Below are 17,511 nucleotides of genomic sequence, written 5' to 3'. Positions count from 1 at the left end.
CTGGTGGGTTATGAGTCCAAAGTGGTGGCTACTCAATTAGGGAATTTCATTGGAAAATTTCTACAATATGATCCTTCGGCCATCACATTGGGGTATAGGGGTTGCGTTTGTGTTCTCGTTAGGATCGGCATTCGACTTCCTCTAAAATGCAAGAAGAAGCTTGTTTTTCCATGAGGTAAACATGTTTATGATTTATTCCGTTACGAGAAGCTACGGCTATTTTGTTTCTTATGTGACATGTTAGGGCATGGCGAGGGTTTTTACCCGCTTCGTATTCTCCAGGACAAGAAAGAACATGTTCCACAATGGGATGTGTTGCTGCAAGCTCTTCTGAAACAGAGGGGGATTACGAAGAGCCCCCCTTAGTTGCGAGTGGAGGGTGGAGAGAGTGCTACGGCTTTGGTTGGTTCTGGCAGGGGTACTGACTCAACTTCTCGGGATAAGAGGACGATGTTTGTCACTAAGAGAGTTCTAGAGCGAGTCCAAACAATGGCATAAAAGATTTTTGAGGACATCGTCATGACTGGGGTTGAGGAAAACAACCCATTGGGGAAGATTGATAGTTCGAAGCGTCAACGACACTCTCTGTCATTAGATGTTGGAGGCGAAGTTATGGGTTTCCATGGAGAGCACATCTTACTAGCAGCAGGCCTGCAGAACCAGGTCGATCGATCGTAATAAAACTCGTTAGTTGGAATACTTGGGGTCTAGGGAAACATCGGGCAGTTTGGCGTCTTAGGCATATGCTGAAGGACGTTAACCCATCTGTATTTTTAATTGAAACAAAACTATAGAATATGCGTATGGAAAAAGTGTGAAGATCATGCAGATACGTTAATGTTATTGATTTTAGTTCTCGAAATAGTTGTGGTGGTCTGTGTTTATCATGGAGAGATGCTTGTGATGTTCATTTGCGATCTTTTTCGGATATGCATATTGATATAGTTATTAATAATGTAGATGATGGTTTGTTCTGGAGGTGCACAGGATTTTATGGTGCTCTTGAAGAGTGGTGAAGACGTATTTCTTGGGACCTTTTACGTGAGTTAGATGATGATCACGATACCTCATGGCTTGTTATTGGAGATTTTAATGAAATTCTACTTTTGACAGAGAAAAAAGAAGGATTGAATAGGAATGAGAGACAAATTCGGGCTGCTTTATCTGAGTGTGGTCTCAATGATATTGGTTTTTCTGGTCCCTGGTTCACATGGGAGATAGGACGGTGTGCATCTAACAACATTAGAGAAAGGTTGGATAGGGTAGTTACCAATTCGAACTGGTTTGATATATTTCTGCACTATACTTTCTCATTTGATACACTCAATGTCAAATCATTACTCGCTGTTGCTGACTACTACGACATATCCTAGTAAGTGTGAACATTACCACTTTAAATTTGAGGCTGCTTGGTTGTTGGAAGAGTCGTGTGAAGATTAGGTCCGACAAGTAAGACGGGAAAAGAAAATGACCGAGTTTGATTTGAAGAAGAGGCTACTGAGGTTAGTGAGTTATCCCCGACGGATGATATTCTTCGAGGCATTGCGGATGTTCAACTTCAACTGAACTTAGAAATAGACAAATCGAAGCTCTACTGTGAGCTAAGGGCTCGCGCTAACTGGCTTCAAAATGAAGATCATAACACTGCTTTCTTCCATCAGTTTGTTACACAAAGGAGGCGTCAAAACCATATCCATTCTCTGGTGAACAAGAATAGTGAGCAGTTTGTTGAAGATAAAAGGATGAAGGAACATGCAAGGACTTACTTCCAAAATCTATTTATGTCAAATTACAGGGTTATGGCTAATCGAATTCTTGATGGTACTGCAGTTGCATCTCTTCTGATATGAATACTAGCCTCACTGTTGCATTCTCTTTTGATGACGTGTTTGGAGCATAACATTTTATCAGCGTTTTTGGAACATATTTGGGAAAGAAATAGCCGAATTTTGTATTGATTTAATTAATGGTAATTTAGATACGTGTTTGGCAAATACAACGCATATTGTGCTTATTCCAAAGGTACAATCTCTATTGAAGTTATATCAATTTTGTCCAATAAGTCTTTGTAATGTGCTGTTCACAATAGTTTCGAAGATGCTTGTTAACCGAATGCAGGATTTGTTGCACATTTGTATCGATGAGGCCTATAGTGGCTTTGTTCCGGGTAGGCAAATTAAGGACAACATCATCTCGGCTTATGAACTTTTTACTGAAATTATTAAAAAAAAACCCTAAATCCAAATTCTCAATTTCAATTTCTTAATCCAAACAGTCGTCAAACATCTCCGGCCATCGTTGTCGTTGTCAAACGGTTGAGTTTTGATCGGAATAGCATGGTGGTTCGAATGGTGACGACGGTGTGACTTATAGATGTCGGAATTGACCGGAATAGACGAAGAACGACGACGACGGCTTAAAATCCTATGAACCTTTGAATATTTCTCTACGACAAACGGTAGCATATTACGACAAAAGATCAACGGGTTTGATCGAAGATCGACATCAGTGATGATGACTGTGACGGTCACCACTAGGGGTGAGAATAGGCTAGGCCAGGCTTTAAAAGGCCCGAGTCTGACCTACGTTGAATATTTTAGGCTTGAGCCTGGCCTGTAGCCTATCAAAAACTTTTATTTTTGGCTCGATGGCCTGGTCTTTTTAAAAGTCTGACCTGACCTGATAACATTTTTAAAAGCCTGCTTAATTTTTAATGTAACGTTATTTAAATAATAAATACGATTATTTTGTCTGCATGAACGATTTTAACTTGATTATATAAGGATTTGATAATAAATACGATTATTTTGTGAATAAAAATAAGTATTAAATAATAAATACAATCTAAGATTAATAAGTTAAAATAATATGTAATGTAATGCAATACTACGAGTTATAAAAAAGAGTCGGTGTTTGCGGTCAAAAAAATGTTCTTTGCCTTGTAAATTGCATCTTTCTATGTTATACTTTTATTTAAAAAGTGTTATTTGTCTTAGAATTCCTAAATGTTTGGTGTTGGGACTTGGGAATAACGCATGCATTTGCTTTGCTTTGCTTTACTTTGCTGTTCCCCACACCACACCATGCCCGAAAAACAACGCCCATCCCTTGCCCATGCTTTGGCATCACTGAATGGCGAACGCATGGAGAAATCAATAAAATTTCTCAGCATTTTCAATTTTTCTAACACCGATTCAAAAAATGTAAAAGAGGCCCCGATTCGAACTAAAAAAACAAAACGGTTGTAAGGGGATTCTCTCCTCATTTTTCTCAAGAAATCAATATAACAAAGCAATGAGCAAATGACACATATATATTGGTACCAAAAAAATAATATAAGTATATATATATATATATATAGGCCGCCCTATCAGGTTTATAAGATTTTTTAATAAGCGTAAGTCTGGTCTATTTAATTTAATAGGCTTTTTAAAAAAACCTGAATCTAGCCTTTTTATTAAATAGCTAAATTCAAGCCAGGTTTTATGTAGATCCTATAGATCAGCCTGATCTATTCTCACCCCTAGTCACCACTGGCCAATCAACGACTTTTGGAAGGAGAAAGGAAAAGGAGAGGGGCTACTACATGGGGGGTTTTTACTGGGTTTTTTCTTCTTCTTTTTTACAAAACAAATATTTTAAATTTTAATTTTTTTTAAAAAAATTCAAAATTACCAAAATATGACTCATCATTTAATATAGATATTTAACGACGATTAACGTTCGAACACTTTAAAAATGTGACATTTGAAACACTAGATACATTTTTAATGAAAAATTCTTTAAACACCAAAATATTTTTTAAAACATAATTCGGACATTTATTTTTGTATTAATGTTTTTTTTTAAGTTACTTAGATAGTAAATATTTAGTTTAGTCTGAAAACAAAATCCTTAGCGAGTCGTTTCTTGTTTAAATCCTACTCTTCTCTTCAACCTTTGCAGTTAGTTTCGTGGGTAAACTCCAGCCAAAAGATCCGCCACCCTATCATGGAATCCTCCCCATTTCTCTACCTCCTCATTTGCAGATAATTCCCTCTCCATATCAACTCTGAACCTCATTTTATTTTTCCTTTTTGTTATAGAATTTTAGAATTTATTCACTTGAAAAAGTTATAGTCTTTCTTTTTTTAGATTTAATATAAAAGTAAGTGACTAAATTATTTTTTAAATTAACTTTTTTTTATACTTTAAATAATTTTTTTTGTTAAAAATAGATTTTCAAATTTAGGGTTTTTAGATTTACTTCTTTTTCCAAGTTACAAAGCTGGCTTTTTTGTCTGGTATTCGGGGGATCTGTTGATCAGCTTGTGATCGAACTCTGACGAGACGCCGTCAGGTGGCGTTGGCTCCCTTAGAAACAATGGAGAAAGGTTCCCCTAATAATCAACGAACCCGGCTCTGTTTTTTAGCTTCTTTATCATCTTTCTTCTGGATTTTGCTTTTGTACTTCCATTTTGTAGTTCTAGGAAGGAGCAATACAGTCCAGGACTCAGTTCCATCACAACCAATCAAATTAGATTCTCCTCTCATTAATGTCGACTCTCTCGCTGCTCGGGTGACCTATGCCCGTAAAGAGAAGGAGAAACCACCGCCGGTGAAACCCGTTATGAATACGGCTCCTGAAACGGTGGTGGCTTACCCTTTATGAGAGCTTTAAGAACAGTGGAAAACAAGAGTGATCCGTGTGGGTAAGGTATATTTATGTGCATAATCTTCCTCCCAGGTTCAATGAGGATATGCTTAAGGAGTGTAAGAGTTTGAGCCTTTGGACCAACATGTGTAAGTTTACTAGTAATGAAGGGCTCGGTCCACCACTCGAAAATGTGGAAGGGGTGTTCCAGAATACCGGATGGTATGCGACGAATCAGTTTGCGGTCGATGTGATATTCAATAATCGAATGAAGCAGTATGAGTGCTTGACCAATGATTCATCTATTGCAGCTGTGATGTTTGTGCCCTTTTACTCAGAGTTCGATATCACAAGGTATCTGTGGGGATATAATATTTCGAGGCGGGACGCGGCTTCACTCGATTTTGTTGAATGGCTGATGAAGAGGCCCGAGTGGGGTATAACGGGAGGGAAGGATCATTTCCTGGTGGCTGGGAGGATTACATGGGATTTCAGGAGGTTGACTGAGGAGGAATCTGATTGGGCTAATAAGCTTCCGTTTTTACCTGCTGTAAGGAATATGTCGATGCTGGTGGTTGAATCAAGCCCCTGGAATGCAAATGATTTTGGCATTCCATATCCAACATGTGCAAGTTGTTGAAATGTGATTTTGGGGAGAGCGTCATTCATCGAGCAGTATAATGCTGATGTTCCAGAGCTCTCTGTTCTGCTTACAACCTCAAGGAGACTCGTACACTTGTCGATCTGCGTTTGACTCGATGTTGGCTGGTTGAATTCCTGTCTCCTTCCATCCCAATTCGGCATACACACAGTACACTTGGCACCTTCCGAAAAAGTATATTACATATTCAGTGTTCTTCCCGGAGGATGATATTCGTAAACGGAATGTTAGCATTGAGGAGTGGCTTCGTCAAATTTCTCCCGAGCAAGTGAAGATCATGAGAGAGGCAGTCATAAATCTCATCCCAAGGTAGATATATGCAGATCGTCCGTCTAAATTGGAGACTCTTCGAGATGCTTTTGATGTTGCTGTACAGGCAGTGATCAATAAAGTAACTAAGTAGAGGAAGAACATTATCCAAGGTTGGACAGAATATGATAACTTTGTGGAAGAAAACAGTTGGAAGTAGACTTATTAGATGGACAGCGAGAGGTCGGATCTCATGAATGGGATCCCTTCTCAAAACCGAAGGAGCAGCAGAAAGATGAATCTGCTGAAGCTGTGAAAAATTCTTCGAAGAACGAGCAGAGAGATCAATCATAAATCGAAGTTGATGAAGCAGCATATAAAAGTTGAGCAAAAGCTTAAATGCAGTATCCCAATTGCAAAAACAAGAGTTCCTTGTTAGTGCCTTGTGTATCGACTATAGATATTGCCCACCAGGCATATCAGGCTCTTAGCCTTGTTTTTAAAACCAGAACATATATACATAATCTCTGCACCAAACACAGTTCTTACACTGTTTTCTCCTTTTGGGCTACCTATTTTTTCATTGATTCTTTTCAATGTATTTGTAGCTGAGATCGTCCGTTTAATGTTCGTCTTATCAAATTCATACAAGAAAAGAAATGATAACTAATGATCATTTTTTGTTTTTTTGGCCTTCTACGGTCTTTGAACCATTTCACTGAGTTCTTTTCAATGTATTAGGCAATTACTAGATCATTCATCATAGTAGTACTATGATAACCACTACTGTGAGGAATTCAGTTGAAATTGCTTCCATCTCAGAACCATAAAATCAACCATCATCGAACTGCCTCACCAGTCATAATAAAACACCTCATAAAAACACAATTTCTCCACTTGTATTGCATAACAAAATAACAACATTCAAGGGAGAAACATGAATGACCCATCAACCAAAATTAAAAATTGTAACCCAACACTCCATTTAACTGAAATAACACGTACAAAAAAGTAGATGCATATTTTTCTGAAGTTTCACTGAGAGCTGCTGCTAACACCTCAATCACCCATCAAGACTCTCAAGAACACCAATCCGTCATGTGCCACAAGTAGAAAAGTTCAGCCAACTCGCATTCGGTCGGTTTACTAGGCTTCTTTCTTATCTAGAACCTCGCTGATACAAACCATTGCTTCTTGATCTGTAGTCACCTGATTCTTGGTCGTTTCCCCTACCCAAACTTCGAGAACCAATGCGACCTCTTGAGGATTCAGGTGGATAACTGCCCCTGCCTCTTCCCCTTCCTGATCAATTTTAAAGTCAGTGATGTCAACGCAAGCCTTGTACAAGGTTTTCAAAGAGTACTTACTAGTTATGCCATTTTAAATCAGAGAGTAACATATAAATGTAAATCAAGTGTACCATTATACACCTGGAAAAGTTCAAGTGAAGAAAATGTATACTTGACCAGTAGTTGATGTTCTTCAAGATTGTCATTTTTTATATAAAGTTGCCCATAGAGCACAAGTTATATACAACATAAGTGGAACAGTTTGATATGCCCATATAAAAAAACTGCCTAGCATGCCTAACAGTGTGCAAATCAAGCTATGTAAGGACTAGAATACTAAAAGCTTGATGCAAACGAAACTACATGTGTTAATAGAAAGCATCAATCATTCCAAAATAAATAGATGCAAAACCAAGTGTAATAATTTTGATGACTTGGACGTTGTTTACCAGCCAATTTCCCTTGGAGATCCACCCAAAGAATTATCTCAGAAATGCAAAATTTTAATGAAACGTGTAAACTGAAGCATAAGATTTTAGCAACTCAAAGAAGTAAAAAGTGCAATCATAGATGATGTGGATTTTCCAAAGATACCCAAAATGGGCAATAATCAAATCATTTTAAAAATATAAAAGAAAATTCTGGCATGCATAAAACATAACAGGGGTGTGTATAAAGGCACATACTTCCTCCTCGAGTACTGCTGCTATTTGGTCTGCGCTCCTCTATGTAGACTTGCCTTCCTGCAAACTGTATAGGAGATGCCTATAGAAGAACAAAAATCGGCCATTATTGGGTCAAATACATGTATATACACACAGAAGCCAAAGGAAAATTATAAAAGGTTTGGGGTTACATCAAATACCATAATAATTCTTCATGCACTGAAAAGTTTAAAGGTTTAACAGTTGATGGTGATATAAGTCAATTGTTGATTTTAAAAATGGACAGCATGTTGTTTTCCTTCACCTCCCCTCTCAAAACCCCCACCTTCCAGCAGTTCATCAAGAAGCATTTTCAAAGCTATGCTACTCATCTCCACCTCACCCATCATGAGAAAAAAAAAAGGCATCACACATATAGATGCAACTAAATTGATCTAAAAATACAAACAACTACAAGGGTGTCATTTCAATTTAAAAAAGGGTGCCATATTAAAAGAGTTCAAATCTCTTTCGAATAAATTCAACATTACAGAAACACAAGAAGTCAAACAAGTTGTTAGAATACATGATTCAACAAGGAGTTAATAGCTAACATCCAACAAATTTTCTTGACAGAGAGAACATAAACATGAAGTTATACCTTGATTGCGTTGTGAACAGCAAGGATGTCTTCAAACTCAACAAAAGCATAGCAAACACCAACAACATCCTGCATAGAGCTAACACTAATTTAGTTTCCTCAAGGCTATATACCAAAGATAAAAAAAATGGTAAGAAAAAGAAATTACCTTGCGGACACGGAGAAACACACCGTCAGGCTTGATTTTTCCAAAATTCTTAAACTCCTGTTCAATTTCAGCAGCAGTAACAGTAGAAGGCAAGTTTCTCACATATACAGATTTATATTCACCAGTATATTCACCTAAAAGGAGAAACATCAATAATCGGATTATAACTCCAAGTAAAGTCAGCATTAAAATAAACTCTCAACTCTACACATTTAGGAAAGTTTTTTGAAAATGGAAATACAAAAACATTCAGCCTCAAAAACCTTAATTCTCTCCGTTAAAGAAATACTTTTATGTCAGGGCTCACATACCCAGATGATCCATTTGAGAAATGTCATTTTTCAGAAAACAAATAAAAGGCTAGAGAAGGGCAATTTATAAACTCCAAAGCACACTAAGGAACCAAAATCTATGGCATTGCAAATACCAATAAATAAAAAAGAACCCCATACCATAGTAGGTATAGCTAGACTAACCTTCTTCAGAGATTAGGCCTTCCTCAACTTTTGTCTCTGCTGCAGATTCAGGCACATCTGACCAAGCAGGACGTGACTGCTGGCTAGTAGACTCTGGTGTATGGTCCCAATCTGTGGTGCTCGGGGGGGTCTTGTTGTAAGAATGTTGAACTTGAACAGATGAAGCAGATTGCTGCTTCGGAACATTCAACTAGAACATTTGTAACAAACAGATAATGTTAGTCAACCAAAGTTATTTAACTTTCAACAAGGTAAACACCATTTATCAGTGTATGTAGGTAACAGCTGGAAACAGAGTTTGTAGGGGAGAATTCCTATCATACTTCACTCCCATTAGATACCTCGGGGAAAGTACCCATAATTTTATTCTCTCACTCACATGCAATGCTCTTTTCCTTGAGTAATTAATCCTTTATATATTACATGCATAGAATTGCTTCAGTAACGTACGGTCCAGTGTTATGAATGCCACTGGGATACAGGTTGGTTGCATTAAGGATAAATAAATATAGGCTTGTTTAAATAAAAGGATAGCTGATTGAAAAAGTGAACAGCAGGCAGTGAGGGAAAAACATTCAATAAAACGGTTCATGAATCCAGGCTAAACATAACGTTGCAGAAATGGCAAGAGAAGCACTTACAATAGAAGCATAAGTTCTCCTTGGAGGCTCCTGAACAGGTTCATCCAAAGGTATAGCTGGAGGTTCTTGCACGGTGTCCACCACACTGTGATGCAAAACAAGAGTTTCCTCTGCAGGAGCTTCCCCCACTGTAACTTTATCTTCAACATCTTCTTGGTCTGGGAGACTATATTTGTCAACTGGAAAAACTTCTATACGAACCAAGTTGATGTACTCACTGACCTCTTCCTCCAAAGCGTAGTCATAAACTGTTAAATCCAACAAGTTAGAGGAAAAACTAAGAAATCAAACTTCTACCATCATAAATATAAAACAATAAAACACCAAAGATATGCTAGAGGGGGGGGGGCTTCTAAATTAATAAGTTCCAAGTAAAAACTTCACATGCTGAAATTTATTTAACCAAAAAGAAAAGAAAAGAAAAAATGTCTTAAGGTTTCAATCCGTCAAATAATAAAGCAATAAGAAATCAACTTAAGATTCAAATTTTGCAAAGAAAATGTCATTATTTAAGTTGAGGGGACACAGTCCAAGGGCCGAATCCTAGTTATCTGCATTCAGATCAAAGTTAGGAAAAAGCCTGCCCTACCTGGTGGCTCTGCAACAGGGCTTGATACATTTAACTTAGAATCAAGCTTGTCTTCTTTTACAGTTGAAGCTGGATGTTGATAAACCATTCCATCATCAACAAACTGAAAGATATCATTAAGAACAAAGTAGCCCTTATCTTGGGGAGCCAGGAAAAAGGTTTGCACAAATTTCCTTCTGCCATTGAAATCCTTGATTTTAACATAACCAGAGACCATCACCAGAACTCCTCCGTTCCAAGAATCAAGAGAATTAATTGTTTTGATCTCAATTGCAGTAAAGTTCAGAGACATGGCCAAAGTGTGAATTTGCTGCGGAGAAAGATAATAATGAAAAAAATAACCCAATAAATTTCAAATTAACAATTGTGCAGAAAAATAAAAAGACAATATAAGCTTATTCAAATAAGAAAGAAATCTAAAAAAATACTATCTTCATAAAAAATTTCCAAAAACACAAATTTGCAAGAGAATTTGCATTAATCCATTCATTAGGTGATAATCACTCGAAGGGATCTGTTTGTAACATCTAAATTGAAGATAATATATAGAGGCCATCTCTTAAAATGATAAGTTGGCTTTTCTGGAACAAAATGATATTTCTCCCCAACTTGGGTTATTCTTGCTCAATAGGTAGTTTTCATAAAGGCGTCAACTTGAAGGTAGATACAACCAAAGAAATAGTATTTAGTACAAAATAACATGTCGTTTATAAGATAATATAAAGAGAAAACATAACAAACAAAATTTAGTAAATTGAAAAAGAAGACTGTATCGTGCTCAAGCAAATTCGTTCCAAAATACAATAAACAAAGAAAAAAATATAGTACCAGCATTGAAGAAGCAGATTCAGAGGAATCTCCATCGACCCGAATCACGCTACTGGCATCCGAGTAAAACTGATGAACTAGATCAGGTTGTTGTCGTAGCACCTGATAGTATTGTCCCACAAAGTATGAACCAACCTGAAATTTAAAAATACCATCAGTAGATCCAACAAAAAGAAAAAAACACGACAAATCTATATATAAAAACAAAACCTGAACGGGGTCCTGGGTAGGAAGTAGCCATTATGATGAGTGAGATGAACTGAAACCCAAAAAGAACGCCACGAAGAAGATCTAATCTAATCCCAGCAAGGGAAAGAAATACGAATCGATAGCTATTGAAGAAGGGATCGATCTTAAGTGTATGAAACCCTAGGTATTGAAAAGACTAGGTTTTTGACTTTCAATGCCGGAGGGAAAATGCCTTTTCACGATTTTTTCTGCTTAAACTGGAGTTGTTTGGATGTAAACAAAGACTGGAAATTAGGCTGAAGTGATAAGAGTCCGCACAAATTCTCTTTGATTGAAGAATCTAATGGAAGAGAGATAAAGAGTGATGTTGCTTAGATCTGACCTGGGGGATGGGAATCACAGATTTCTCTTATCGGTGGGGTCTTGTTCAATCCAACGATTGAAAATATAACAGCGTGTCAATTTAGGCTCCAAGGTCTTGTCCCCCATGACTTTTATTTGTGGGTCGAATCGAATATCCCGATCCAGATTTGATTTAATTAAATCTTTTATATATATATATATATATATATATATATATATCTTTGTTTTTTATCATTTAAATTATTTTATTTTAAATTTTAAATGAATGATAATGATTAAATGAAAATAATTAAAATATTAATAATATATTTTTTCTTAATAAATTATTTTATATATAAAAATATTATAATGAGTTATCTTAAAATATTTTTATTATACTTTAAGTTGATATAATTTACATATCATAGTATTAATATGTGTAAATATAATTTAAATGTTATATTTTTTTATATAAATTTAAATGATAGATTTTTTTAATCTATAACATAATGTTTAAAAATGACATTTTATCTTTTCAATATCATTTGTTAACGTCAATATAACGCCTTAATTTATGAGTTAGTACTTTTAGACTAACCCTAGAAAGGGTGTTGGGTAAACCTAATGGGTTAATAAGAGACGTGATCTATGTGTATGATGAATGGGGCTTGGGTTGAGCCCAATATGAAATAAAAAGGGTATTTTTGATTTGGGGTTAAATATGTAAGGATTAAAGCTGTAAATTTCTCAAAAAGTCTTCTAAAGGTTGAATTTCTTTTATGAAGCGTATGTCACCCGTTGGAATCACCATCTCCATTATTTCCTTCTTCCTCCTTTCAAAACACTCGTCTTCTCCTCTTTTTTGTAGGTTGCCAAAGATGAAAGCTTTGTAAGCCTTTGATATTAGCTTGAATTTGGTAAGGTAAGGAAAGTAATCACCATTCTTAGAGCTTTCTTTTTATCTCTTAACTCCACAAATGGTTGTGGTAGCCATGGAAAAGATTTAATGGGGGTTTTGAGTTTTGAAAACCGTAGAGTAATTTTAGCTTATTTTTAATGTTTATAATCATGTTTCTATCTTTAGTAAGCTTTTAGATGAGCTAATAACTTATTCCTTTGTGGTTACTAGTGAGAGAAGTAAGTGAAAGCTCAAAGGTGAAGGGCAAAAAGAAAAAGGTCTTTGTGTAAGCTTGAGGTTATTTCTCCAACTCTTAGGTGTAACGTAACACATTTCTAACTCCCTCTACTGCTTGTAGATTATTATGTGTAGTTTTGATGCTTGTATGTGTGCAAGAGGCATTTGAGGTGAATTGGATTCATAACATGAAAAATGAGACTTTAATGTTGTTCATGCCTAAATTAATGATCTTTTATGACCCTTTAACTCTAAATAAGACTTAAACACCGTTTGAGGGTCTTGGAAATGTCCTAAGGGGTGTTTGGATGGGGGAATGTGGGATTCACATGGGAATGGAATCCACATTCTCCTGTTTGGTTAGCCCGGGAATCTCATTCCTGGTAATGTAAGATTACCAATAGTGAATTTTTGGGGTATATTACCGGGAATGTCATTACCTCCTTTTTCTTAGGTATTGTTGGATTATCGGTGTTTTGGACTAAAATGCCCTTAAATTTTTATTTTTTTTCAAAAATATTCTTCTTCTGTCATTGAATAATAAAAATTATACGAATGTTAAATTACAAACTTATCCTTAAATTATTTTAGATTTACAAAAAAAAAGTCTATAATTAAAATTTTATTTAAAGTTCAGGGGTTAAAATAAAATTTTACCATTTCATTAAACATTTTTTATATTTTTAATTTTGTAAAAAAATTATATAAATATTATGAATTTAATTTTTTAAAGAAATAATATAAATATTTTCCAACTTATAATATTATAAAAATATATAATAAGGACAATTTGGTCAAATATACATTCCAATAATCTTTTATTCCTTTAACCAAACACGGTAATCTTACATCCCTGCTAAGCCAACCAAATACAAAATACAACATTCCCAGTAATCCTATTCCCTGGTAATCTTACATTCCCACTGGTAATCTTACATTCCGTGAACCAAACGCACCCTAAGAGGAATTTATAGTGTATACTATAGAAACAGAGTTTTCTGGGTAAGGTATATGTACTAGCATGAACAATATTAATACTGATATTTAAAAAAGGCTAAAATCATAGGATTTTTTGTGGGAGTATCTATATTTGTTCTTGAGATACCGATATTGTTTAAGGGGTATCGATACTCTAGGGTCTAATATTGGTACTCGAGGGTTTGTTTAGGTTCTAGTAAGTTATTTTGGTATTAGTACCCAAGTATTGATATTAGGGGAAGGGTATCATACTAAGGGGAGGTAGCGCGGGGAACAAGTTCAGAATGTCGCTGGGTTTACCGGTGGCGGCTACGGTCAACTGCACGGACAACACGGGAGCCAAGAACCTCTACATCATTTCGGTCAAGGGAATCAAAGGGCGTCTCAACAGACTCCCATCGGCTTGCGTCGGTGACATGGTCATGGCCACGGTCAAAAAGGGAAATCCCGATTTGAGGAAGAAGGTGTTACCGGCCGTCATCGTCCGGCAACGCAAGCCTTGGCGTAGAAAGGACGGTGTACATGTACTTCGAAGGTCGAACCAAAATCCAAACAATTCCTGCGCTTCCCCATCTTTGTTTTATTAATCTTTTGTTGCTTCTTTTTAATAATGGTGTAGCTGGTTTTGATCATTCCGGTTACTATTAATGGGAAGCATAGAGTGTTGTGAAATAACCAGTTTTAAACAGCATGATGCTTTTGTTTATCTTTTGCATCGTGTTACCTGTCTGCTGGTATATTTTGTTTTGTTGTTACTATGTAAAAATATTAGTTGTGTGTTCTGTTTTTAACCTTAGTTTGGGTTTTTTTATCTAACTGTTTGCAGATAATGCTGGTGTTATTGTCAACCCCAAGGGAGAAATGAAAGGTAAATCAACCCATTTTCATTCTATTTTGACGCATCCCGTTAATAGCGCTTGCTTAATTGTGGGTTTATCTAAATTCTGGGATGGAGAACATGCCTTTGTTATCGATAGGGGACAGATATTTATGTTTAGGGGCAGATTTATAAAATTTTAAAATTTTAGGCGATACAAAAAGGAAAACAATTAAATTATATGGGGATTTGAAATCTAATTTCTATGCTTCCAAGTTAGAGCCTGATAAATGGATTATCTTTTTCTGGATGTCTGTTTTGCCATGACCAAGGGTTATGTTATTGTGAGATTTGTTCTATCAATGCCTTCTCCCCATCGGCTTGCACTTGAGTGGAAGAAAGTGATGTCGTGTTATCTTGTTGGGTGGATTTGGTATGTGAAAACTCATTTTGGGTTCCATTTATTTGGTGTTTCAGGATCTGCTATCACGGGTCCCATTGGAAAGGAGTGCGCCGACTTGTGGCCCAGAATTGCAAGTGCCGCCAATGCTATAGTCTGAAGGATTTTCACGGGCTTTGATGTTATCTTTCAATTGCTTGTGACGTGTTTTGATCAGACAATGGTACATCCTGTTTTACTTATTTCTAGTCTTCATTTACAATTTGCAACGGTTTTAGCATGCTTCCTTTGCCCTTTTTAAGCTCAAGTAGAACTAAACAATTACCTAGCAGCATGATGATGACTTTGAACATCACAAAAACCTCCTTGAAGTCTTTTTTTTTTTGATAAACCAATTTTCATAGTCAGAACAAAACCCAAAACTTGTTTAAATCAACTAGGCTAAACCCTTGTGTAGTTTAATTTTTCTCGTGCCTTTTGGTTATGGCGAGTATTCAAACCTCTTTCCGCAGCTAAAAAATAAATGAGATCTAAATCACTTATCTGAGATTAATACAGATTCCTGTTTGAGAAGAAGATACATGTCCCAAGTCAACTACCAAGGGGGGCTAAAAGAAACCTCTCACCAATACCGAGAAATATTCTCAAATTAAAGAACCTTTACGAAAATGGATATTAATTAATAAGAGAAAATAATCTCGTTGACCAAAAATACCTTATAATATACGATTTTAATCAATTTTTTTTTGAATTTACCAAAATGACCAACTAAATCGCAATGCGATCGATAATTCGCAACGCGATCTCCGGTATCGCAAATCAGTTTCCAGATTCGTAACGCGAACTTCGACTATCGCAATGCGAACTTGGATCGCAATGCGAACTTCGACTATCGCAATGCGATTTACATATTCGCATTGCGATAGTCGAAGTTCGCATTGCGATAGTCCAAAATCGCAACGACTGGTGGTATTGCATTTGTTTCTTAAGAATTTTCTCTAAAAAGATAGTATTCGCGCGGATGTGTCGAAGACACGTATTACCACGACCACGACCCGACCCGACCCGAGACGGCGGCGGCGCGCGAGAGTCCCCCTTGTTCTCTATCACTCAACAAGGAAGTGTGAAAGTCAAGCCTTAAATACCATTCCCAATAGTGTTTCCAATACTATGTGGGATTGAGCATTACCAACACTTGTTTCTAATACAATGTGATTATTCAGGAAACAATTAACAATCATGCACCTTAAAACAACTGAATCAGCAACCAATTGCATTAGTATTATACGATTAAATATGTCATAATTAAATGTCAATCTACAATCAATCGCGATTATTGCAATTTTAAGCAAAACATTCAAAAATAATATCACTATTTAAGGCTCAATCCCACATAGTATTGGGAACAAGTGTTGGTAATGCTCAATCCCACATAGTATTAGAAACACTATTGGGAATGGTATTTAAGGCTTGGCTTTCCCACTTCCTTGTTGAGTGATAGAGAACAAGGGGGACTCTCGCGCGCCGCCGCCGCCGCCGTCCGTCTCGTCTCGTCTCGGGTCGTGGTCGTGGTCGTGGTCGTGGTCGTGGTCGTATGTGTCTGCGACACGTCCGCGCAAATACTATCTTTTTAGAGAAAATTCTTAAGAAACAAATGCAATATCGTCGTTGCGATTTTGGACTACCGCAACGAACTTGGAATAAATCGCAACGAATTTGGAATAAATCGCAACGCGAACTTGGAATAAATCGCAACGAATTTGGAATAAATCGCAACGAACTTGGAATAAATCGCAACGCGAACTTGGACTATCGCAATGCGAATATGTAAATCGCAATGCGATAGTCGAAGTTCGCGTGGCGAATCTGGAAACTGATTTGCGATACCGGAGATCGCGTTGCGAATTATCGATCGCATTGCGATTTAGTTGGTCATTTTGGTAAATCCAAAAAAAGTTGGTTAAAATCGTATATTATAAGACATTTTTTGTCACCGAAGTTATTTTCTCAATTAATAATTGACGGTATTTAATAGGAGTATAAAAGAAAGAAAAATTACCCTATCCCTACTAGATGACATCTCACATAACTAACAATCTACTTTCATACTTTATCAAAATGTATGCTAGGTAAAATTGGTCTAAAATATTTTCAAGATATTTTTGATCCTTTTAGGGATGGGCAAAACTTGATTCGAAAAGTAGTTTTTTTTTTTAATTTCAAGTTATTCGAGTCAACTCAAATTATAAATTCGATTTTCGAATTCGAGTCGAGTTGAAATTTTGACTTTTCGAGTTACTCGAAAAATTGAAAATTTGACTAAGTATTTAAACAGTTCTATGATTTAGTCACTGATTTCATTATTTCTTAAATCCATCCTTCATTTTAAGTCTATTTTTATCAAGTTTGAACCAATGCTCCTAAACTATAGTAGAATGTATGTCTACTCTCAATTCCTCTTTTTGATAACAAGTTTTTATTTTTCAATTTAGTCCTTCAATTTTTCATAATCTCCTTATTTCTTCAATTCATCATTTATTTTAAGTCTTTTTTTACCAATTTGAGTCACATGCTCCTAAACCATAGTCAAATACATGTGTACTTTCAATTCCTCCTTTTGTAACAATTTTTTTATTTTCCAATTTAGTCCTTTAATTTTTATAATCTCTTTATTTCTTCATTTCGTCATTTATTTTAGGTATTTTTTTAATCAAATTTGAGCCACATGCTCTTAAATCATAGTAGAATACATGTGTACTTTCAATTCCTCTTTTTGATAACAATTTTTTTATTTTTCAATTTAGTCTTAATTTTTCATAATCTCCTTATTC

The 17,511-nt window shown here is 36.0% G+C and overlaps 1 protein-coding gene, 1 non-coding gene and 2 pseudogenes across 2 annotated transcripts; 3 read left to right on the top strand and 1 right to left on the bottom strand.

The window, feature by feature from the left end:
• The first annotated feature begins 519 nt into the window (after window positions 1-519).
• LOC120166064 lies at window positions 520-6,092 on the top strand (annotated as a pseudogene).
• Window positions 6,093-6,422: 330 nt separating this feature from the next.
• On the bottom strand, window positions 6,423-11,317 carry LOC120165884 (nuclear transport factor 2-like). The gene is made up of 9 exons (XM_039175315.1): window positions 11,030-11,317; window positions 10,820-10,954; window positions 9,992-10,301; window positions 9,403-9,650; window positions 8,762-8,951; window positions 8,286-8,419; window positions 8,138-8,206; window positions 7,519-7,597; window positions 6,423-6,845 (listed from the first exon to the last, which is right to left on the bottom strand). Exons 2-9 carry the CDS (start codon window positions 10,823-10,825, stop codon window positions 6,703-6,705), a joined length of 1,179 nt encoding a protein of 392 aa, XP_039031246.1. The 5' UTR covers window positions 10,826-10,954; window positions 11,030-11,317; the 3' UTR covers window positions 6,423-6,702.
• A 2,211-nt stretch (window positions 11,318-13,528) lies between these two features.
• LOC120165934 lies at window positions 13,529-14,867 on the top strand (annotated as a pseudogene).
• Window positions 14,057-14,205, top strand: LOC120166165. The gene has a single exon (XR_005519901.1). It is a non-coding gene; the product is annotated as a small nucleolar RNA snoR137 (small nucleolar RNA).
• Window positions 14,868-17,511: the final 2,644 nt, after the last annotated feature.

The sequence above is a fragment of the Hibiscus syriacus genome, unplaced genomic scaffold, assembly GCF_006381635.1.
Source record: "Hibiscus syriacus cultivar Baekdansim isolate YM2019G1 unplaced genomic scaffold, ASM638163v2 tig00111621_pilon, whole genome shotgun sequence".
In the NCBI taxonomy this organism is placed as follows: Eukaryota; Viridiplantae; Streptophyta; class Magnoliopsida; order Malvales; family Malvaceae; genus Hibiscus; species Hibiscus syriacus.
This window is presented reverse-complemented; position numbering and strand designations above follow the sequence as displayed.

What these genes read in the sequence shown, in the direction of transcription:
- LOC120165884 (XM_039175315.1), bottom strand. An exon ending in CTGTTCACAACGCAATCAAG is followed by an intron (nt 7,598 to 8,137) that starts GTATAACTTCAT and finishes GTTCTTCTATAG; the next exon opens with GCATCTCCTATACAGTTTGC. An exon ending in CAGCAGTACTCGAGGAGGAA is followed by an intron (nt 6,846 to 7,518) that starts GTATGTGCCTTT and finishes AAAATTGATCAG; the next exon opens with GAAGGGGAAGAGGCAGGGGC.